This window comes from Scardinius erythrophthalmus, assembly GCF_964197995.2.
Source record: "Scardinius erythrophthalmus genome assembly, chromosome: 5".
In the NCBI taxonomy this organism is placed as follows: Eukaryota; Metazoa; Chordata; class Actinopteri; order Cypriniformes; family Leuciscidae; genus Scardinius; species Scardinius erythrophthalmus.
Genome location: NC_138225.1, coordinates 50,641,485 through 50,665,674, shown reverse-complemented (window position 1 = coordinate 50,665,674; position 24,190 = coordinate 50,641,485). Strand labels below are relative to the sequence as shown.

Genomic DNA, 24,190 nt, shown 5'->3' with positions numbered 1-24,190 from the left:
CCGTTCTGAAAAGACGCGGCGAGATGTCGAATACGGTGCGCGCGCTGTGTCGACAATCTGGCCGTCATAGCCACCGAGTCCAGCTCTATTCCCAGAAAAGAGATTGACTGGCTGGGCATTAATGAGCTCTTGGTCCAGTTGACCGTGAGACCCAGGCTTTCCAGATGGCTGAGAAGCACTGTTCTGTGAGATATGAGCTCTATCTCTGACTGCGCCAGTATCAGCCAGTCATCCAAATAGTTCAGAATTCGCATACCCTTGCTGAGTCCCAATTCGCATACTATCCGTCCTAAATAGTATGCGAAACTAGAATTAGTACGTCCCAAATCGTAGCATGTTGAAATGAGTATTCCAAAGATACCCGGATGGTCTACTATTTCCGGTTAGAATTCGAAGTGCAGATCAATGCACACTCTAACGGCTAATATTGCCCACAACCCATTGCGTGCGGGAGGGAGGAGCTTTGCGGTGATGATGGTGATGTAAACCTGGCAGTCGGATGCAGCAACGGAGATGCACCCTCAGTTTTTAAGTGTAAGAATTCAAATGTTTAACCCTAATTAAAGTTATATTTTATTGTCTCGTAATATTAATGGGTTTATGTTGTGCCAAAAAAGTACCGTGTTTATCTTGTAGGGTCCGATGAAGATACCGAGCGCCTCATTGCAGGCTACAAAACAATAAATAAAAAGGCTCTAGTAGCCTACAGTGTCATGCAAGTGTCTTTTTTATGTATTTCTTTTGATGTTTCTGTCTGACTTATTTGTAGTAATACTGTGGCTGTACATATGTTAACTTTATCAGTCCAACCAAAGAAACATGGTTACTACACTTTTACTATAGTAAAAGCATGGTTCATTTTCATCGGGGTATTTTTAAGTATTATACATAAGTATAAGATTAAGTATAAAATACGTTAAACAATAGTTACACTATAAACTTTAAATATTTTAACTCAGAAATTAGGCTAAGTAACCTAGCGCTAGCTTTCGTTACACACATTTGCACATGAACGTCAGAACCAGCCGCCTCACAAACGACCTGCGTTTGGTTGATCTACGACGACGCCCTGCTTCACTCCTCAATTTGGTAAACACATTGTAAATGTATTGTGGAAAAAAAGATGGGAATAGTAAATAAAATTATATTGGATAAGAATGAATGAAATGTTAAATGATTTGTTAACAGTCGCGGTGTGCGTAACTAGGCAACCACGTTCAAGTTCACGTTGCATGACGTCATCGAAGTATGTCCCAGAACGTGCATACTCTTTTGCTACACACTCAAAAGTATGTACTTTTTCATCACAAAAAAAGTACATACTTTTAGGTCGTAGTATAAGTAGGCGAATTGGGACTCAGCCCCTGTCTTCTCAGGGGAGCGAGCATATATGATGTCTATGGGAGCGAGGGCCGCGTCCATGCACTTCGTAAATGTACTGGGTGCTAACGACAGGCCGAACGGAAGGACGCGTGTATTGATATAGGCTACCCGACCATCGAAGGTGAATCTCAAGAATGGCCTGTGACGGGGTATAATCTAAAAATAAACCATCCCTCGGGCGAATTTGCGCGAGGATTTGTCTGGTCGTGAGCATTTTGAACGGCCGTCTCATGAGAGCTTTGTTCAAATATCTCAGATCTAATATAGGTCTGAGAGCTCCGTCCTTCTTGGGCACGAGAAAGTAATGGCTGTAAAAGCCCGTCTCGCTCAGAGAAGGATGCACCTGTTCTATCGCCCCCTTGCACAGCAGCTTTGCTATTTCTGCACGAAGTAGGTGTGTGCTACTTCCGTATTCACAGATCTCGTCTCGGTCCGTGGTCGAAAGCGCGGGGGACGGCGAGCGAACTGTAGCGAATAGCCCCGTTTTACAATGTTCAGCACCCATTCTGACACGCCCGGGATAGCTTCCCACGCTTTCGCATGCATAGCTAGGGGTAGAATGGCCTCTGGGTCCCGACCGTCGCACTGCGCGGGATAGGGAACCTGTATCAGAGGAATTGGCGCGGCACGCGCGCTGTCGATGCTCGAATACGGGGGCTCGCTGATAGCGGTAACTGGCTGGGCAGCACTCAATGACTCGGTCGCTTGGGACGGAGAACATTTTGTGGCGAGAAACCCGTGACGCGAGAGCGGCGTCGGGGGTAATGTGTTTATCAGTAAGTGTGAGCGCTCGTGAGCGGGCACGGGGCTTACGTTCACAACACGGCCAGTGTTTGGGAGCTTTAAATGATCTGACCCCTGGGATAACTGTGTAACAGAGCGGGCACGTTTCCTACGCTTGACACTCGAGCGGCGCGTGCCCGCTTTATGAGAGTGAGGTCTGTGAGAGAGACACAGGGGAGATCGTGCTTGTGTGTAGGGGTGATCACTGGGACGTGGCGTGGGCACATTTTCTACACTCATAACACCATCGGCGTGAGCCGGATAACCAGACATTATACTCTTTTTGAGATTTCTCTGGGTCGCCGTGAGAACGGCGTTTGTGTGCAGGCGAGCGAGTTGCGTAATTGACTCTTACTAACTGTTGGCTGAGCTCGAGCGGCGGGGCAGGAAGAGATTCATGGCCTGCGATGCCTTCTGTACCTCCGAAAAACGATCCACAATCCCGCTTACCGTTGGGCCGAAGAGGCCGGTGGGGGAGAGCGCGGCGTTGAGGAACACGGACCGATCAGATTCACCCATGTCGGCAAGCGTCAACCAAAGCTGTCTCTCGGCGACGGTAAGCGAGGCCATGGATCTCCCGATGGCCTGGGCCGCGGACTTGGTAGGGCGAAGAGAGAAGTCCATCGCGCTGCGCAAATCCATCAAGACAGTCTGGTCCGGGCCTTTCTCGTCCAATTCGCGGAGGAGATCGGCCTGGAGGATCTGGAGAACTGCCATTGAATGCAAGGCGGAAACAGCCTGTCCCGTTTAATGCGTTTATATTCTCTCTATGTCCCCGAGCCCTTCGTTATATACGCTAAGCCACTCCCATTTTGGCGGGCTGTGACCCGTGAGGGCGCGCGCGCCCTCTTTGGGCGTGACGTCACGCCAGGCTCAGTGGTAGGCTGCTGCAGTTGCCGCGGAGCAGCCAATGAGCGCGCTAGATAGCACGCTCTAGGTCTGCTAGCTGCTGCACGTTGACAATAATATTGTCACAATATATAAAAAATTAATTTGGCTTCATATCTCGAGAAAAGATGACTTTACCCGTAGCGTAAGCTAACTTACGCAATACGAGAAAACCTCTCGTAAGAGAACCGAACACAGAACCGCATTCAGGACGTTTTTGTTTTACTGGAGAGAAACTATCAGAGCTGGTGCCTGACATAACATGGAAATCAACCCACGGATGTAATCCCTAACTGAGGAAAAATATGTATACAGTACAGACGGCTGTGATTGGTCCACTCAACAGCACTGAGAAAAGTTACAAATGTAACCCTGTCTATAGGCTGCTTCAGACCTGATCAGATTGATCAGAACAAAATATTTCAGCATTTACTCTGAGAAACACACAATAATTAGTTAAAAAATTGTCTCAGTAATTGTTATAAATATAGTAATAACAATATACAATACAAACTAAATAAAGTAAAATAATTATTCAACAAGACAGCCTAGTTAACATCAATTAACACAAGTAAATGGTAAATAAAGCAATTAAGGAGCTCTTTGAAGTATATACATATACTGCATACATTACAGGTCAAACATTACTTTTAGTTTGGAAACATTACTTTTTTATATTTTTGAAAGAAGTCTCTAATGCTCTAAGGCTGCATTTATTTGATCAAAAATACAGAAAAAAAACCCAGTAATATTGTGAAATATTATTACAACTTTTTTTTTTTAAGTTTTCTATTTGAATATACTTTAAAAAATAATAAAAATAATAATTTATTCCTGTGATGCAAAGCTGAATTTCAGCATCATTACTCCAGTCTTCAGTGTCACATGTGACATCCAGTCTATCACATGATCCTTTAGAAATCATTCTAATATCCTGATTTATTATGAGTGTTGGAAACAGTTCTGCTGCCTAATATATTTGATGAATAAAAGGTTAAAAATAACTGTATTTATTCAAAATAAAAAAAATATTTTCTAATAATATAAATCTTCTTTACTATCACTTTTTATCAATTTAATACATCCTTGCTGAATAAAAGTATTGATTTATTTCCAAAAAAAGAAAGAAAAAAATTACTGACCACAAATTACTGACCAGTCGTGTATATACAAAAGATTTCTATTTTTAAAACATTTGCTTCTCTTTTTTATTTTTATTTTTTTACTTTTTATTCATCAAAGTAGGCCTAGTATCCTAAAAAAGTATCACAGGTTATGAAAAAATATTAATCAGCAGAACTGTTTCCAACTTTGATAATGAATCATCATATTAGAATGATTTCTGAAGGATCATGTGATAGACTGGAGTAATGATCCTGAAAATTCAGCTTTGCATCACAGAAATAAATGATAATTTAAAGTATAATAAATTGAAAACTAGTTCACATATATCACAATATTACATTATTATTTGTTTGTATTTTTGATCAAATAAATGCAGGCTTGATGAGCAGAAGAAACTTCTTTCAAAAACATTAAAAATAGTAATGTTTCCAAACTTTTGACCTGTACTGTATATATTGAAGTATTTGAAGTATATATATATATATATACTTAAAATACTTTTTACATTTACCAAAAATAAATGTAAATGCTACTGGAAGAGAATAGTTATGCGTCTGTCATATGCATAATATATTTTATTCAGATTTTATATATATAAAATCTGAATAAAATATATTATGCATATGACAGACGCATAACTATTCTCTTCCAGTAGCATTTACATTTATTTTTGGTGTTGCTGTTGATGTTAAATTGCTATTAGACCTCTGCAGTGGATTGAATGCGCTCTTTTTGAGGGCTCACAGCGGAAAAGAAAGGACGTCTCTGTCTCTTTAAGACTCATAATTACGCGTCACGTGCGTACTCGGTCCCGCGAGTGAAAACTCGTATGTCATTGGTCCATGCGTGTTCCGCTTGTCGTGCGCGTTCCCGGCGAGTCACCTTGCTGTACACAACAGCAGAAGTGTATCAGCAGAAGCGAAGGTGTCCTACAGAAACCCGAACCAGCACTGCAGCCATGGCAGCCGCAGCGCACACGGGCAAACCCAAAACCTCGCCCAAATCTATTAAGTTTCTCTTCGGTGGCTTGGCTGGGTATGTATGCGCCTATGCGCTCAGCGGCGCGCTCTGTTGCACGGGCTTGAATTGAATGAGCAACTGATGGGAGAGTGAGATTATTGATAAGGGTCATCCTTTATCCGCTGCGCGAGCTATTGATCAGAAGCAGCATAAGGAGTTTATGTGGTGTGTTGTGGATTTTCTTGTCTATTTCTGCGAGTTCTGTAGTGAATGAGTGTGCAGGCCCAGAGAAAGCCTGGTAACCCCGTGTCAAAATTTGAACTTCAATTTAAATGTCACGCGTCGTCATGTGTCATTGAGGAATGTATGTTGTAGGCCCTTCTGTTGTAACTTAAAAAGACCTTTAAATATTAAATTCCATCCTTAAATATAATACTACAAAATTAAGACAGTTCCCTCACACATGGACTCTCTGAAACAAATACAAGACTTGTAAATCAATGCTGTTTCTTATACAGGTTGTCTTTTGGCAAATGTTAAAGTCACCATGAAATCAACACGGACAATTCTTGTTTTTTTATTGTTTTTGCTGAATTTATTATAAAAGATTTATCCGTGGATATAGTTATTTTCCTAAAATTCATGTGCCCTCTTAATCTTTATTCAGGATATCTTCCCCTCCCTCCACATCTCTGCTCTTCTCTGATGACGTGTTTACTGGCACGAGGGCGGAGCAACCTGTCACTCACATGAGATCCACCAATAGCAAACCACAACCATCCAATCAATTCCTCACGAACAAAATCAAGTCCCGCCCTAGATTTTTTTTTTTCTTAACCGAGAAGCCTTTTCACTCGGATATAGGGAAGAAAAGACTATCTCAAATTCCATTTCAAAGGCATAATTGCCTTGTTTGTGTTTAACTGAGGAGCCAAAGTCCAAAGGACACCATAAATGCACTAGTTTAAAAGGAATTTCATTTGTTTTTGTGTTTTTTTAAAGAAACAGCAGCTGTTGTAGGGTCCTCAGTCACTCCTGTTGAAGTTCTAGATACATTTCAATCATTATTTGGAAATAGTCTCAAAGGATCCTGATAAGATTAAAAAGCAACAGGATGAACTTGATTGAGATTCCTAGAGGAGTTTCCAGTTCCAGTTTTGTGATTCTTATGAACTTTCCGACTGGGATATTTTATCCTATCAGGGGATCATATTGGTCCTGTAGTGAGAAATTCATATTATGTGTCCTTATCTTTTTTACATTTTTTGCTAATTTTAACAGGATTCCTTCAGGATGAGAACAGGGCTTTAAAGTAAATACATGATTTAGTGGTAACACCTTACCATGTATTAATGACCACATTTGTTAATTATTTGTTTATCTTTGTTAACATCAGTTAATAAAAATACAGCTGTTCATGTTAGTTCACAGTGCATTAACTATTGTCAACAAGATTTTAGTACACTATTAGTAAATGTTGAAATTAACATTAACAAAGATTAATAAACACTTTATAAGTGCAGTTCATTATTAGTTCATGCTAACTAATGTAGTTAAATAATGTTAACTAATGAACCTTATTGTAAAGTGTTACCGATTTAGCTAACATGCATGCATTCTCTCTGACTTCCAGGATGGGTGCGACAGTGTTTGTGCAGCCGCTGGACCTGGTGAAGAACCGGATGCAGTTGAGCGGTCAGGGCTCCAAGGCTCGCGAGTACAAGACTAGCTTGCACGCCTTGGCTAGCATCCTGCGCAACGAGGGCGTCGGGGGCATCTACACCGGGTAAGAAAGAGAACCACTCCACAACTGCGCTAGGAAAACGTTAGCGTTTTAGGTTAGTGAGGTACACTTTCACACAGCAAGGCGAGAATGTTCAAGTACAGAGTAAAGAATCTGAATGAATTATTGAATTTATGTTTGTTTTTTAACATTAATTTTACCAGACACTGGATGTGAGAAACTAGGGAGCTCTAGCTGGACACCCTTACTGAGTGACTGTAGATGGAGCCCATAGCTTTACACAAGCAGTAAATATCTGATTAGGTTTATATCTGATACATATATCTCGTATATATCACTACGCATTCATTGTGTTCACGCCATTCTGTCCCGTGTTTTTAATTTTAGGCTTTCGGCGGGTCTGTTGAGACAGGCTACCTACACCACGACCCGCTTGGGCATCTACACGGTCCTGTTTGAGCGCATGTCTAAAGCGGATGGCACACCTCCCAACTTCTTGATGAAGGCTTTGATCGGGATGACCGCTGGGGCCACGGGGGCGTTCGTCGGGACTCCGGCTGAGGTGGCGCTCATTCGAATGACGGCTGATGGGAGGTAGAAGAATATCATTACACTTCTCCATAATTCATAATTCATAATTCACCTAAAAGTGACTAAGTGAATCACTTAGGCTACGTTCAGACTGTCAGTCCAAATCTGATTTTTGTGCATATCCGATTGAAGATTTCAAGTGTTTTTGTTTGTGAATTTTGTGATTTTTACAAATCCGTTTCAAGCTACATTCAACTGTGGTTTGAAATCCTCTTCAAAACGCATTTCTGGAAATCCGTCTCAGTCTGAACGCTCTGGGGTGCGTTTCCCGAAAGCATCGTTTGCCAACTATGGTCTCAAGTTCAGTCGTTATCAGCATAGTTCAACGAGTCGGTGTTTCCCGAAACCATCGTTCCAACGAACATTCGCAAACTGCATCGCAAAGTTGTGTGTTTGAACGACAGATCTCGACCTGTGGTTAGAAGCAGAGTTATAGATTGCATGACGTGTGGACTTAATAAATCCTTATCTTGAGCAAAATAAGCAAGATGACATTCAGTACAACCTGTGTCTTTTATTTAGAATACATACAAATGTCATTTACGTCTTTGAGTCAAGAGATTTAAAGCACAGTTTTTGAAGAGTGCGCATGTGTGAACGTGCTCTAGTACGCAAGAACGAGCCTATGATTGAATCTGGAAATAAAGCGAAATAACTGAGAAAAATGAGAAATAGTCCTCAGATGCCTTGTCTGTAATTTATATCAAAACATCTAGCATTAATTCGATCTCAAACAGATTCATTAAAAGTAGTTATTACTCCACCACGTGCGTGACGACATAAACCAGCGTGGTTGAACGACCACTTTGCGACAGTGTGGTTTCGGGAAACAGTTGTGACTAGCTAGTTGATTTTTTCAACGATGCATCGTACTATGGTAGTGAAGCAGTGAGTTACGTTGTTGTACGGGAAACACACCTCTGATCGGATTTCACATGGTTTATGTGACTTTGTCACGGCACTTAAAATGCAAACGTCAGACGTTGTTATAGGGAACATGCTGAAAGTCACTGCCGAAACAAGGCTGTGTTGTTCCAAAGTGCCTGACGATCAGAAAATGACAATATAACGGAGACATGTTTGTAAACCGAAGGAGACAACAGTGCTAGGGCTGTGCAATTAATTGAATTTCGGCTCCCGAAATCACCCAAATAGTACAATCGAGGAAAAACTATTATTTTGCCATGTTCTGTTTTGCAAGAACACTCTTAATTTTGTCTTGTGTTCTGAATGACACGCGCACATCCGCCCCTCCCAAACCCATAAACTCTCTCAGCCTATACAGTCAGGGAGGCAAGTCGTGTGCACGTCATCCGCTGGAATTTAAAGCAGGGCTCAGCAGTTTCGGGATTTCTTCGCTGTATTCTCGCTTTTTGCTCGCAGGTTTCTCTCTAGAGCTCCCCCCACAGCTTCAGAATAGATATTTGACAACGCTGTTGTAAAAACTCGTTGGCGATTCTCAGACACCAGAGGCTATAGATCAACGACATCAAAGCAGATGGGACATTCTAGGGGTGGGCGATATCTCGATATTTACGATATATCGAGATATTTTTTAAACTCGATATGGATTTTGACATATCGTATATATCGATATATTGTTTATATTTAATTCTGATTTCGCCAATTTGCTTGTTTGCCTTCTCTGTGTTGTGCTCGCGCTCGCCCTCGCCCTCCTCCGCCTCCTTGCTTTTGTTCCCCCTCCCCTCGCGTGTTGTCTCATTCAACCAAGTCCCCCGAGTTCGGTCAGGCACATCAATCTTTCCCCGCCCAGCGAGTGCTTGAAGTGCGTCAGAAACAGCGCGCGCGCGCGCGCGATCAGTTGTTGTTGGTAATTTTTTGTGTAGCGTCGCCTCTCGCCGCATTGCTTTTGTTTGAGGGCGATAAAAACACTCACACTTAACATGCTCCCCTGTAGAAACGGGCCTGGCAGCTCGCGCCAGGTCTAGACACGGTGAAAGTTTCCTGATTGTGACGGATGGCCGAATTTACATGACACATTATAAATTAGCATTAGCCTAAGTTACCTATTCTGCTATATACAGTGTCAAAAAGAAGATAAGAGGATAAAGGTGGATAAAGACAGAGGTAAAGTGATGTAATGAATGAACAGTTTATCTAATTGCATAGTAGTAAGATACTGTAATTTAATGGCAGTTATTTTTACCTTAAACTTTATGCTAACAGTTGTTCTGAGTTCTCCAGAGGCCCCAGACAGTGTGATTTTGTAACAATCATGTCAATTTTTAGATGCATTTTCATCACTTTTTTTTAAATTAATGTTTTACTCTACAGTTGTGCAGTTTTGGGGGGATATGTGGCATTTTTTTTTTATTTATTTGCCAAAATTAGTAATGATATTTCTATACAGGTTTATTAAAAATAGTGCAATATGTATTATTTCTTCCTTTATTTTACAGTTAAATTATTATTTTTGTATACAGGGATTTTTTTTTTTTTTAAATGTCGCAGAAGCACTTTGTTCCTACATGAACTGCCTACCTATTTGCACTTCAATAAAAAAAGACTTTGTGGTATTTGGCATATTTGTTTTTGCAGTAGTTTTCGGGGGGTTATTTTTCCTGTAAAGATATCGAGATATATATCGTATATCGAGATATAGCAAAATATATCGAGATATATTTTTTGCTCCATATCGCCCAGCCCTAGGACATTCTTTAAACGTCTTCTTCATTCGGGTTCGAACAGCGTGAGGGAGAGCAATAATGACAGCATTTTAGCACCAGGGGGGTGCGAAACGACCACCATTCAACCCGAAATAAGTAATGTAACCATTCCAATGACTCCGAAGCTGTTCAGTTAAGGTAAAAAAGTTACTTAGATCACCTTTAAAAACTCAAGATGGCAGAAGGAGGGCAGCCACAGCAGCGTTTGGTGAGCAAAACAGGCAAAACCAACTCTGTTGTCTGGGAACAGTTTGGCTTTGAGGAATCCGACGACAAGCAGAAACATGCTATGTGCAAGATTTGCTACATGGTAGTGGCTGCAGCGCATGGGAACACCACAAATTTATTTAACCACTTGAAAATTAAACACAGAGTGACCTATGACAATGTTCAAATTTTCAAATTGTTGAAAGGTGTTTTTTTAATAAATGCAACACATTCCTAAAGTCATGTGAAATAATCATGTTACATAATCGTTCGTTATTATACTAACCAAAATAATCATGATTAAGATTTTTTCCATAATCGAGCATCCCCAAACAGCGCAGAAAAAAGCTGTGTGTACCAGCCTCCTACGGTTCTGCCGCTGCCTCAGATAGTCCAGTGCATGGCATGTACATAAATACATGCATGCATACAGTACGATGGTATTTTTCCAAGCTGAGAACTCGAATAGATTAGAAAATGTGTAAAGGAGTCAAAGCAGCAGCAGGAATTCCTCCATCACACACACACACAAACAAAGATCTGCTGCAAGAAGACGCAGTTCTGACGCCTGTACCGAACTATAATGGGCAACGTCGCGAAAAAAAACAAGGGTGTGTCCGAAATCGCACGTTCTCTTGAGTAGGTGCTTATTTTGAATAAGTAATTACTTCACAAATGCTAAATACCATACATTCTAAATAGTATGAATGTAATCCGGATGTACTACATCTGCCATGTTGTCATTATCATGTGACCTCCCAGCATCAGTTGTCGCCTCACTGCCATTCACAAATCCTCTCCCGTCGCATCATGGGATAGTAAAGTGTCCATCGGATGCACAATTCAGAATCTCACCTGTAGTACTAGGTAGTGTTGTCACGATACCAAAATTATTGTTTCGATACCGATACCAAGTCAAGTATTGCGATTTCGATACTTTTTCGATACTTTTCCTGAAAAGGGAGAAACACTCTCAAATATCATTGCTGTGCTTTATTTTAAATCCGGGACAACATTCTAATCCTATAACACACTAATAAATGAACATATGAACAGCAGATATATTAAACATTTGAACAAAATATGAAATATCAAAATATAAAAAATAAATTAGAGCAATGCCATTCAAGGTAATTTTTTTTTTTATAAATTTAGCAGCATTATCTCATTTATCATAAGAAACATAAGAGCTTTATCTTGATTCTGAACTTTGAATAAAAATATGAACAGCGATTATATTAAACAATGTTTAATATTGGTAACATATGATAAGCCTCATTGGTGATATATTTGACATGTGGGGAGAGAGCTGTGGAAGGCCTATACTTCATGTTAAACATATAGCAGCAAAGACAACGTCGGCAGTGTTCACGGTAAAATAGGCTACAGAACAATTCGTTCTTGTTTGAACCAAACATCAAAATGTCATTTATTAATATGTATTCGTGTCAAAATGACATAGAAACATCTTTTCCTATTCTATTTTGCCTGGAAACTTCCAACACACTTGCGTGTCGTGAAAAATAGGCGTCGGTTCTATTTTTAACATGCACGCGTTTTCCGCGCTCTCGAGCTGCGCCCAGGCGCGTGTGTCACGCAGGCAGTTTACATGGGAGCCGAAATAAAAACGGACACGACACGCAGCCAGTGTGTCACCGGCCTTACAAATCTGGAACGTGGTCATTCTTAGAAGTATCGATACTAATAAATTAAGGAATCGTGACGTTTTTAATTTCCGATTTACTTTTGAAGTATCGGTGCACCGTGCAACAGAGCAAGTTAGGCAACGTACTTCCGTATGTCACTCCTCGCATCATCTTTTTCAACGAGTCGTGGAGACGTGGACCACTTGTGCTCGCACATGCAGCCATCTCGCTGTAGTGTTTTGTCACATGACACTGACAGCGGCAGGTTCTTTGCTGCGTGCATCAGGAAAAAAACACAGACGTCCATAGGGAGGCGTTTTTTTTTTTTTTTTTAAGTATCGATACTGATAAATTTAGGTATCGTGACGTTTTTAATTTCCGAGTATCGCGATACTTTTCAGGTATCGGTACACCGTGCAACACTAGTACTAGGTCACCCAGTGACTTTTTGCCTACTCTTTTATGTGAATTCAGTCATGCTTCTTTTGTCACATGCTGTTTTTCACCTACTACTATATAGTAGGGAAGAGTGCGATTTCAGATGCAGCCCAGGCACGCTTAAGCATTCTTTCTGTCATTTTTAGGGACGCATCTTGTGACATCACGTCCTGTTTTTGGTTCTTTTAGATGTCTTTGGTCCATGTTGCGTTCATATTTTAGTTGAACCGCACACGAGTTCGTTTGGAACCACATGTTTAGTGAGCACTTGTCCGCATGTTCGGTGACCACCAAGGTTCAAATGTTGTTTTAATCGATCCAAACCTGTCAAGTATGAACACACCCTTAGATTTGTGAAACAAAACTGGCATGTAAAGTGACCAGCCAACCAAACAACAGATAATGTTGTTTTTATGTGCCATTTAATAAAATAAAATAAATTGTATTAAAAATACATGTATATAATAAATAAATTTGTAAATTCTATAATGGTACATAAATGATACTAAACTGTTAGTATCATTTGATTGTGTTGATATCAATATCATCATCGTTATCTTATTAAAATATTGAAACATTAAAGAAATATTGAAATGTTAATAAAGGATCACTTGTTTATCTCTTTCTTGTCCAGGTTGCCTCCAGACCAAAGGAGGGGTTACTCAAACGTCTTCAATGCCCTCATCAGAATCACTAAGGAGGAAGGAGTCACCACACTCTGGAGGGTAAGTGTGTGTTAGAAGAATATGGTGTGTGTGTAATCTAGTTACATGTGTGCTAATAATCTAGATCGCAGATTTTCATGCATTTACACCAGATGTCGTATGGGTCATACAAGTTCGACCCATGCTTTTTTGCTTAAAGGTGAAGACCCAACTTTATGCATGTTTTGTAAGATTCCCCTCTCTGTTAAACATATTTTATTAGATGGTCCTGGACTTAATACAAGTGGATTGCTCTTTTATGAAGTTACCTCACTTAAGGACCTATTTAGTAAGATTATGCCTGAAAAGGTTTTGGATTTTTTTTTATCATGTTAATTAAAACAATCTTGTGTAATATGACTTGCTGTTTTTGTTGTATTCATATTTTATTTGTATTTTTATTTTTGTAATTGAATTTTTGCCATGAAAATAGCTTTGAATGCTGACATGGCACTAAATAAAACAATCTGAAGATGTTCATGCATTTGAGTTTGTTTTTTCCTACATCTTGCTTGTGTTTTACAATCAAGTATTTGTGAGACTTAAGCCCCTTTCACACAGATATGCCGGAAAACACACTGATAATGTGTCCAGGGATTTGTCCCGGGATCAATTGATTTTGGTTCATTCACACTGGCAGTGATTTTTCGGAATCTGTGTGTGCGTTCACACACATCCCATTAAGAGACCGTAAAGACATGTGACATTGATGTGACTTGTAATGTCTCTGCAGCGTCTTAAGTTTGGTTATGATCTTGACACACTCATGCATTTTTTCGATCACAAATTAGCGATTGGCAATCTTCCGGGATCAATGCGCTGTGTGAAAGGGGCTTTAGACTAATATTGGGATTTGAAGAAGACTGGCTCGATTTTAAAGAAATCCTGGAACTAAATTAATTTCATGATGTTTGATTCTTTTACCAATGCAGATCTAACACCGTACTGAAATACTCTGAAAGTCAGCTGTGACGCTGTGCCGCTACCACTGTAAAAAAATGGGTGCCGCAAAATCATACAAAGACTAATGATGTGTGTTTTTGTTTTATTTCTAATGTAGGGCTGCATACCCACCATGGCCAGAGCAGTTGTTGTGAACGCAGCCCAACTTGCTTCATATTCCCAGTCCAAACAAGCGCTGTTGGACTCTGGTATGGACCTCCTTTTATCTTATCAGTCACAAACATGTACTATCAGCACTTCTAGAAAATCTAGCTAATTCCAGATTCTGATGGTATATTGATGTAGCCTGGAAATCCAGACCTAAATCTAAAAGATTAATTGTCTGGCGTCGACTAATGAAGATCGGCCAGCTCGAGGGGTGGCACCAAGCATGCATTTGAAAATCTCACTGCACGCAATTGGATAACACTACGACCAATCACAACAAGCCCCATACGCTTAGCTACCAGCGGAGCTAACTGGTAGATTAGACTCTTGCCATATCCGGTCGGCAAAACAGCAAAAACGTCCTTCTTGCAAAGGAACGATTCGAGCGGCGTCTTCTGTTCCTCTTTTAGATAAAAAGCCAAGCCTAACTCGTTCATTGTAGCGGCCAAAGCCGTTTCAAACAACTGGTGTTCACCCATAGCCATCTTGTAATGTTTACTAATGACTTCGACGTCGCAGCGCTGTCGTCTTCTGTTTAGCTCGCCTCTGGCCCGCCTATATCACCCGATGTGATTGGTGCAGCTCGGATACAAGGGCATATTTAATGAGCATCATTACTCGACGCCAGAGTAAACTCGCTGAGCAAATTCAACTTGTGCTCTCGCGAGAACTCTGGATTGCCAGGGAAATCTTGATGTACATGGTTAGCTGATCTTGGTGGTTAATTAGTTGGACTACCAGTTGGACTAAGCACAAATCAGCCTGGTAGACCATCTCGGTCAAGATGGTTAGGGTTGAAAGAACATTGTAGACCAGCAAGAAACCATCTGCCATGCTCTAAAAACCTGCCCGACTGTCCAAAATCTTTCCCTTTTTTGTTTGTCATTTGCTTGTTTCTATCCAAGAACAGCTTTGTCTGTGTTTGCAGGTCATAATCTAGTTTTTTGGTGCTTGGTTTTTGATTGTAATAAAAGAAAAAGCATTTCTGGCATCAGAGTGAACCGCTATTATTTGATGTAGCAGGTGGAATAATATGTACGTTGTCATTTGTGGTGCAGGTCGCGAATCGTGTCCGATAGCCAAGACTATTTTGAATTCGGTTGTTGATACGCAGCTGCTTTCAAACGGTCTAGTGCATATTGGGTTCACACTCTGAAGACAGTCAAAGGTTTATATTTACAGCGTGTTTTGCAGCATTAAGTCAAATGCGCTGATTTGAAGTGATTGACAGCTTCAGTTATTTTATAGGGATCGCTCTTTGCTCGCTTTCTGTATATAGTCTACTCACAATACAAGTGTTATTTTATTTTTTTATGCTGCTACTGTAAGTGGACCAATGGCCACACATATACTGCAGAGTTTAAGAAGAGACAATCGTATTTTAATGCGGGTTCGGGTTTCAAACGGGTTGGGTCGGGTAAGGAATTAAATTAGTGGATTAAATAAGTGTTACGTTTACCAAACAGGACCCGCCGTGTGGGACTCGGCCTGGCATTGCCAAGTAGTTTTGGGTGAAGGTTATAAATATTTGCGGTAACACTTTACAATAAGGTTCTATTGGTTAACGTTAGTTAATGCTTTAAGTGACATTAACTAACAATGAGCAATATATGTGTTATTTGTTACAGTACGTGTTAATCTTTATGAACTTTAGTTATTAAGAATACAAGACAACTGTTAATTGTTAGCTCAGGTCCAATAAATATTATTGACAGAAACAACTTTTGATTAATAAATGCTTTAGAGATATTTATCATAGTTGATGTTAACTTATTGTTTGCTAAGGGTGCATTGACATTGACACTCGTTTTCCAATAGAGTTGATGATTTGATGAGATGGTGGCCATTGGTAATGCAGATGGTGGCGAAGTAGACGGTTGAGGAAAGTTTCACTACTTTTTTTTTTCTTTTCTTTTCTTTGTACAAATGAACAGAAACAATGTGCAGCACTTAATATGATCTTGCATGATCCGTGTCCTATGGGGATACCTTAGTTGACTGCATGATGGAGAAATGAAATCTTACATTTTACCAGCAATACATCATTTTTGTGATCAAATTAGATGTGGGTTGCGTTTCCCAAAAGCACTGTATGGCTAAGTAGATCTTAAAGACCATTAGTGCAAATGGGTTCTACATTTAGACTTATGATGCCTTTGGAAAAACTAGCCCAGATCAGTTTTGCAACCCACCAATAACATGACATCCAGTTGTAGTTTTTCATAATTCAGTTTTCACGTGGTCAATTCAGAGTGTTTTATGGTGGAAATGTTTTACAAGCAATGTCTAAATGTGATTCAGATGAACTAGTGATTAACCAATCACTAACTGTTATTTATTTACCCTAGTAAGTGTGGACGTATCGACGTGTGTTCTTCTGATCAAATGAGTTGTAGAACTGAGGTCAATCTAAAATGTACTGCAATGATCCATTTAAAATATCTCTCTACTTCTGTTTGTGCAGGATATTTCGGAGATGATATCTTGTGTCATTTCTGTGCCAGTATGATCAGTGGACTGGTCACCACCGCTGCCTCCATGCCAGTTGATATTGTTAAGACCAGGTACAGCTTTACTTCCTAATGAAAATGGTCATTTATTCACTCTCATGTCGTTCCAAACCCGAATGACTTTCTGTCACTCCATTGAAAGTCTGTTCCCCCAAAACTGTGATGGTTTAAAAAAAAAAAGCATTGAGAAAAAAAAAAAAAAAACATATGAATCCAGTGGTTTAATCTAAGTCTTAAGCCCCGTTCACACTGCCAGTGGGCAGTGACAAAGCGACATTATCCCATTCATTTCAATGGAGCGCTGGCGACTTCCGGCGACACGAGCGACAGTGACCGTTGGCAACAGAATGTGGGCGTGTCGAGCGATTTGGCAAAAGCTCTGCGGCAAAAGTTCAGAAATTTCAACTTTATGCAAAATGAGAAGCGATTTTCGTGAGCGACAACCAATAGGAAAGAAGACTTTCAGTGGAACTCAGATCACGTCACCGTCTCGAGTGCAGGCAAGGCAGAAGAGTCCTAGGGCGAGAGAAGAGTTTTATCTGATTTGACTGTAACCACATACATGGGCCTATAATAAAATGATGCATGGAAAAGAAACTGTCGATAGTGTCAGTGAGTTTAATTCACAAATTTAGTTTGAGTGTTGTAATTTTATGATGCAAGTTTAGCACTGCTGCAGTTCATTTTTACAGTTTCCCATGCATTATGTAGACTATTGCTTACAAGAAAATTGATTATTTGTCAAATTCGAATGACGTTTTAGTAATTTATATGAGTTAAAGGGATACTTCACCGTTTTTTCATATTAAACTATGTTATTCCCTTAACTAAGACGAGTTGATACATACCTCTCTCGTCTCAGTGCGTGCACTCAATCGCTCTGGAGCGCGGTGACACTTTTATAACACTTAGCTTAGCCCAGTTCATTCATTAGGGACCAAACAGAGATGAAGTTAGAAGCGACCAAACACCTCCACGTTTTCCCTATTTAAATAGTTACACGAGTAGTTACACGACCAAGTATGGTGACACAAAATAAAATGTGGAGCTTTTCTAAGCGGGTAAAAAGGATAACTATAATGTATGGCGGAATAGCACTTGGGAGTCGAAGTGCTCCCAAGTGCTATTCCGCCATACATTAGAGTTATCCTGAGACGAGAGAGGTATGTATCAACTCGTCTTAGTTAAGGGAATAACATAGTTTAATATGAAAAAAAACGGTGATGTATCCCTTTAATTTGTTGATTGATCGATCATTAATCCAGTAGGCTAAATGATTTAATCCACTGAACACTGCTGTGGTAATATAAAAACACTCTCCCAACAGCATACTGTTTCTTTTGAGCCTAATTCCTAGTCAAATTAAAAATTATATAGTTGTATATATCACTTGTGATGGTATTTTGTATAGATATGGCCAGACGTGCAGTCTACCAATAACATTAGAGCGACAGCACTACGAACGCCCACAAGCGACTATACAGTACAGAGACTAGCGACATACAGCGACAAAGTCGCTGGTGGTGTGAACGGGGCTTTATGAAGCAACATGATTGCTTTATATGATGAACATATTTAATTTGGGCTTTTATTCACATATAAATATTGATCTGCAAACTATGGCATTGAATTTTGGCAAACAGAAGCTCAAGCATGCTTGCAAGCATGTGCGAAAACCAACGAGGTTCATTATCATGCGTCATGCAAATGTGCTTCTGTTTATTTTCGCTGATCAATGATTATATGTGAATAAAAGCCTAAAGTCAATCTGTTCGTCATATAAAGTGACTTGAATTTATTTTACAATCTCTTTATGAATGTTGTGGGTGATGAATAGACTTTCAATGGAGGGACAGAACAGAAATATCTCAGATTTCGTTAAAAATATCTTCACTTGTGTTTCGAAGATGAACCTAAGTCTTATGGGTTTAGAACGACATTAGAGATGACAGAATTGTATCTCTTTAAACAACTATAACATGCATGATAACTAGCGATGAATATGTTGACTGAAGCCGACAGTTAGTTAATAATTAATCTCCATTTTATGGTCCAACACCAGTGTGACAGATTTCAAACCTGCGATTGCATTCACAAAAAAGGCTTGAATCTAATATTGATTGTATGACTATAAATTGTGCATCCCTAATGATAACCATATCAGCATTACTTTTATTTGCCATGTGGTTTACAGTGTTTTAAAAACTAAACACGTTTATAAGGAACTGGCTTGATGCCAGAAGTATCAGTATTGCAGAAACATCATAAAAGATATAAAGTTCTAAACCTCATATGCATTACTATTAATAGAATGTTTCCGGAAATTGTGCATTGGTGTGCTTTAGGTACCAAAACTATCAAAATATAACATTGTATGGTGGAAGGATGAGTGCAGGTCAACAAAGGAGTATATTTTGTTCAGATGTGTGCAGGTAAAGGTTGTAAATTCTGGAGCTGATAAGTAAGCTAACTGCTTTAAGGGACCATCATTATTTATTATCTTATAACGTATACATGCTAGTGGTCAAGGGGTTTTTCAATGCCTGATCCAGCGTATGTAGAGAGCAAGATGGCCAATACACACATCGCAGAATATGCACGCAATATGAAAGATATTGAATTAGGTTGGAATGGCCAAAATCACAGCAACTGCAATATATCACAATAATTATTGTTGCAGGAAATTCAACATTTATGTTGACCATTTTGATAGTATATATAATAATGTTAATTTTAAAATATTAAATGACATTCTTATAATAGAGCTTGGCACTAACACCAGGTTCATGTGTTTGTTTGATTAATGATAAAATGTATAACTTGATTGCAATGTAACTTCCTTTGTATTAAAAGCATCTGCCAAATGCATAAACGTAAATGTCCAAGATACTTCATCTCATTCGATTATTATTATTTCCATTTTTACAACTTGGACGCAAACCAAAAGATAAGATTGCACATAACAAATGAGTCACTCATTAAATAAGACCTGACTTAACAAAAGACTCAAAACAGTCATTCAATCATAAATTTTTGCTGATTCTGGTTGTTTTCTGTGCAGCAGGTTTGGGTAGATGTTGTGCTGATTATCCAATGCTAACATGTATCTCATTCTTTTCAAAAGAATCCAGAACATGAGAATGATTGATGGGAAGCCGGAGTACAAGAATGGTTTGGTATGTTCTTAACTCACTCATAGTCAATCTCTTGCTGCTTTCCCCTGTTACTCTGTCTGTTTTAAGCTACTGATCTCAGACAGCTAGAGATGTGACCTTTCAGTCACGTTGGTGTAGGGAGAAATCCTAAATGGATCAAGTTTCAGGAAAAGCTTATTTGTGCCACAAAATAAAAATAGTTGCAATCAATGTTTTTATATACCAATTCTGACGACTTCTTTTTTTTACAATTCTGAGTTTATGTCTGGAAACTCTGAGCAATTCTGACTTTTCCTTATAATTCTGTTTATATCTCGCAATTCTGACTTTTTTCCTCAGAATACTGAGTTTACATAGCCTGGCTAACGTCAGACCAAGTCTCATTTGAGACTTGGTCTGGGAACCACGTGTTCATTTTCTCGTATTTGAGGCGTGGTTTACGAATGCCCAGAGCCGTTTATTGGGCGTTATGAATGTCTATCAAATGCGCCTGTATGTAGCTCATAGCCAATCGCTTCAATTATACCAGATGACGTATGTAGAGTGACAGAAATTCGACGAGGAAAAAGACGATGGGTCAAAGATTTATTTGTACACGATGGCGTTTAGCGAATATTACCGTTAGTGCAAGATAAACATGAGGGTAGAAGATAACGTCGAGTCTGATGCCATGTTGGATCCATAGATATAAACAAACTGCTTCGGTGTCGTCATCGTCTTGCTGCTCCCTCCCCGTTCTGTGATTGGTTCCCTTTTTAGGGGAAAATTTGGTCCATGGTGTCCAGACTGCCTAGCAGCGTGAATAAAATCGCGCTGCGAGCAAGGCAGTATGGGGAAACCCAGGCTAGAGTTTACATCTCGCAATTCTGACTTTTTTCCTCAGAATACTGAGTTTACATCTCGCAATTTAGATTTTTTTCCCACAGAATTCTGTTTATATCTCACAATTCTGACTTTTTTCCTCAGAATACTGAGTTTATATCTCGCAATTCAGATTTTTTTCCTCAGAATACTGAGTTTATATCTCGCAATTCAGATTTTTTTCCTCAGAATACTGAGTTTATATCTCGCAATTCAGATTTTTTTCCTCAGAATACTGAGTTTATATCTCGCAATTCAGATTTTTTTCCTCAGAATACTGAGTTTATATCTCGCAATTCAGATTTTTTTCCTCAGAATATTGAGTTTACATCTCGCAATTCTGATTTTTTTTCCTCAGAATACTGAGGTTACATCTCGCAATTCAGATTTTTTTCCTCAGAATATTGAGTTTACATCTCGCAATTCTGACTTTTTTCCTCAGAATACTGAGTTTACATCTCGCAATTCAGATTTTTTTCCCACAGAATTCTGTTTATATCTCACAATTCTGACTTTTTTCCTCAGAATACTGAGTTTATATCTCGCAATTCAGATTTTTTTCCTCAGAATACTGAGTTTATATCTCGCAATTCAGATTTTTTTCCTCAGAATACTGAGTTTATATCTCGCAATTCAGATTTTTTTCCTCAGAATACTGAGTTTATATCTCGCAATTCAGATTTTTTTCCTCAGAATATTGAGTTTACATCTCGCAATTCTGATTTTTTTTCCTCAGAATACTGAGGTTACATCTCGCAATTCAGATTTTTTTCCTCAGAATATTGAGTTTACATCTCACAATTCTGATTTTTTTCCCTCAGAATACTGAGGTTACATCTCGCAATTCTGATTTTTTTTCCTCAGAATAGTGAGTTTACATCTCGCAATTCAGATTTTTTTCCTCAGAATACTGAGTTTATATCTCGCAATTCAGATTTTTTTCCTCAGAATACTGAGTTTATATCTCGCAATTCAGATTTTTTTCCTCAGAATACTGAGTTTATATCTCGCAATTCAGATTTTTTTCCTCAGAATATTGAGTTTACATCTCACAATTCTGATTTTTTTCCCTCAGAATACTGAGGTTACATCTCGCAATTCAGGTTTTTTTTCCTCAGAATACTGAGTTTACATCTCGCAATTCAGATTTTTTTCCTCAGAATACTGAGTTTACATCTCGCAATTCTGATTTTTTTTCCTCAGAATACTGAGGTTACATCTCGCAATTCAGATTTTTTTCCTCAGAATATTGAGTTTACATCTCACAATTCTGATTTTTTTCCCACAGAATTCTGTTTGTATCTCGCAATTCAGATTTTTTCCCTCAGAATACTGAGGTTACATCTCGCAATTCAGATTTTTTTTTTCTCAGAATATTGAGTTTACATCTCACAATTCTGATTTTTTTTCCCACAGAATTCTGTTTATATCTCACAATTCTGACTTTTTCCTCAGAATACTGAGTTTACATCTCGCAATTCTAATTTTTTTCCCCTCAGAATGCTGAGTTTATATCTTGCAGTTCTGACTTTTTTCCCCCCAGAATTCTCAGTTTACATCTCGCAAATCTGACTTTTCTCCCCAGAATTCTCAGTTTACATCTCGCAATTCAGATTTTTTTCCCCGCTCACAACTTTTTATTCTGTGGTGGATATTAGCTTCCATGAAAACTTATTTTGGAGGAAACCAAAAGACTTGTGCTGAATTTGCGCTGAGTTGCAGGAATTAGAGCACCAACAGTAACGTTTAATCAGCAGGTCGGGATGGCATGACCTTTTCAGTACCATTGTAATGGTTACACTGAATAAAATACTAAGTAAAGTGTAAATATACTTGTGCAATAATTAAATGTCATTTTATTATTATTTTTGTTGTTAGTGGTATAGTCTCTGACACTTTCAGCCTTTCTCTCATTCTTTTTCACTTTTTCTTTCTTTAGGAGGTATTGGTGAAGGTCATAAGAAAAGAAGGATTCTTCAGTCTGTGGAAGGGTTTCACTCCTTATTACGCTCGTCTTGGGCCGCACACAGTTCTTACCTTCATCTTCCTGGAGCAGATGAACAAGTTCTACAAGATCTATTTCCTTGACTCCTAGATATGTCCTTAGGGTCATCAGGGGACAGCCACAGGCCATACTTCATATTGTTTTTCTCCCACATCTGGTTTCCCAGTATAGTTTCTGTTTTTGATGGTTGGTAACAGAACCAATATGCACTGGATTGTGGCCCTTTGCTGTGGTGGTAACTGTGAAGACCATTTGGAGTCTTATATTGCATAGACTGACTGACTGACCACATTATAGATTGAATTAAATGAAGGTATCGCTCACTCCAGTAAGACCCCCGTTTTAGTTTTAAATTATATTTATGTTATCCCCCCCCCCCCCTCCCCCACACAAACTTTTCCTCAAGGTCAACAACTGTACTGACCTGTCAACAGGCTTAGTTGTAACTTGTGAGGAATCTTTGTCAATACAGATGCGAACCTGTATTCTGAGTGAATCATAAAAGACTTTTCTCTTTCTTCTCATAATTATTGTGAATCTAACCAGCATACACACAATTCTGTGCAAAACATACAGTGACAACTTAGCCTCACATTAGCATGTTCTACCCTAAAGACTGCTTTGCATTGATCATTTGGTGATGTTTACTTGCATTGAGCACAATTAACTGGAAACTGTTACTGTGTAATAATGATAATGAGGTGTGTAAAGGCCAATACCACCCCAGCTAGCTGCTTGTGCTGTATTAAAGTTTGAGGTATTCATTTTCCAGTCTGAGGAACTGTATGAAAGTAACAGTGGAATTATTGTGCTCTTAAAATTCGGGAAGAAAAATAATTCCAAATTTTCAAAAACTTGATATTTTATTCCTAGTATGTAAGGCATTTATTGCATTTTTGTTTTTAAATGAAGAGTGATATCAAACGAGACCAGCTTTTAAAAATAATTGTGGCTTTCATCAAGTAAAGAAACTAATAAAATTGTGGTGTTTTTCATTTGCTTGCCATGCAGAAACAACAAATTATACAATTTAACAAAACTAGTCAATTAAACAGCGCTGTTTTAAGTAACACTTCATTGGTAAACTTGAAAACATGATTTTTTTTTAAATATTAAATATAATGTTTATATAACATATTTTGTTGTTGTTGTACTGCTGGGTGAAGAACAATAGTTTATTCTTGATTAATTTCTATACATGACATGCACCTAAAAAGAACAAATTGATAATTAACCAAATATATATATATTTTTTATAAATATTACATTTAGAAACGTAATTAATAAAACCTTTAAAAATATACATATTTTAAACTGATAGTAAAGGGAGCCAATACGTTAATAAATGAGCAGAATAAACGAAATACTGTTTCAAAATGTGAATCATAAAAAT

General features: G+C 38.8%; 1 protein-coding gene across 1 annotated transcript; it reads left to right on the top strand.

The window, feature by feature from the left end:
* The first annotated feature begins 4,986 nt into the window (after nucleotides 1–4,986).
* Nucleotides 4,987–23,313, top strand: slc25a11 (solute carrier family 25 member 11). Its single transcript, XM_081366508.1, has 8 exons — nucleotides 4,987–5,214; nucleotides 6,773–6,925; nucleotides 7,271–7,477; nucleotides 13,087–13,177; nucleotides 14,217–14,307; nucleotides 16,731–16,830; nucleotides 19,901–19,952; nucleotides 22,732–23,313. Exons 1-8 carry the CDS (start codon nucleotides 5,009–5,011, stop codon nucleotides 22,885–22,887), a joined length of 1,056 nt encoding a protein of 351 aa, XP_081222634.1. The 5' UTR covers nucleotides 4,987–5,008; the 3' UTR covers nucleotides 22,888–23,313.
* The last annotated feature ends 877 nt before the right edge of the window (nucleotides 23,314–24,190 follow it).

Bases quoted from the DNA above. Each gene is read 5' to 3' on its own strand.
- slc25a11 (XM_081366508.1), top strand. From the start codon at position 5,009: ATGTCATTGGTCCATGCGTGTTCCGCTTGTCGTGCGCGTTCCCGGCGA. The intron at 5,215-6,772 runs GTATGTATGCGC...TCTGACTTCCAG, and splicing joins CTCTTCGGTGGCTTGGCTGG to GATGGGTGCGACAGTGTTTG. The intron at 13,178-14,216 runs GTAAGTGTGTGT...TTTCTAATGTAG, and splicing joins GAGTCACCACACTCTGGAGG to GGCTGCATACCCACCATGGC.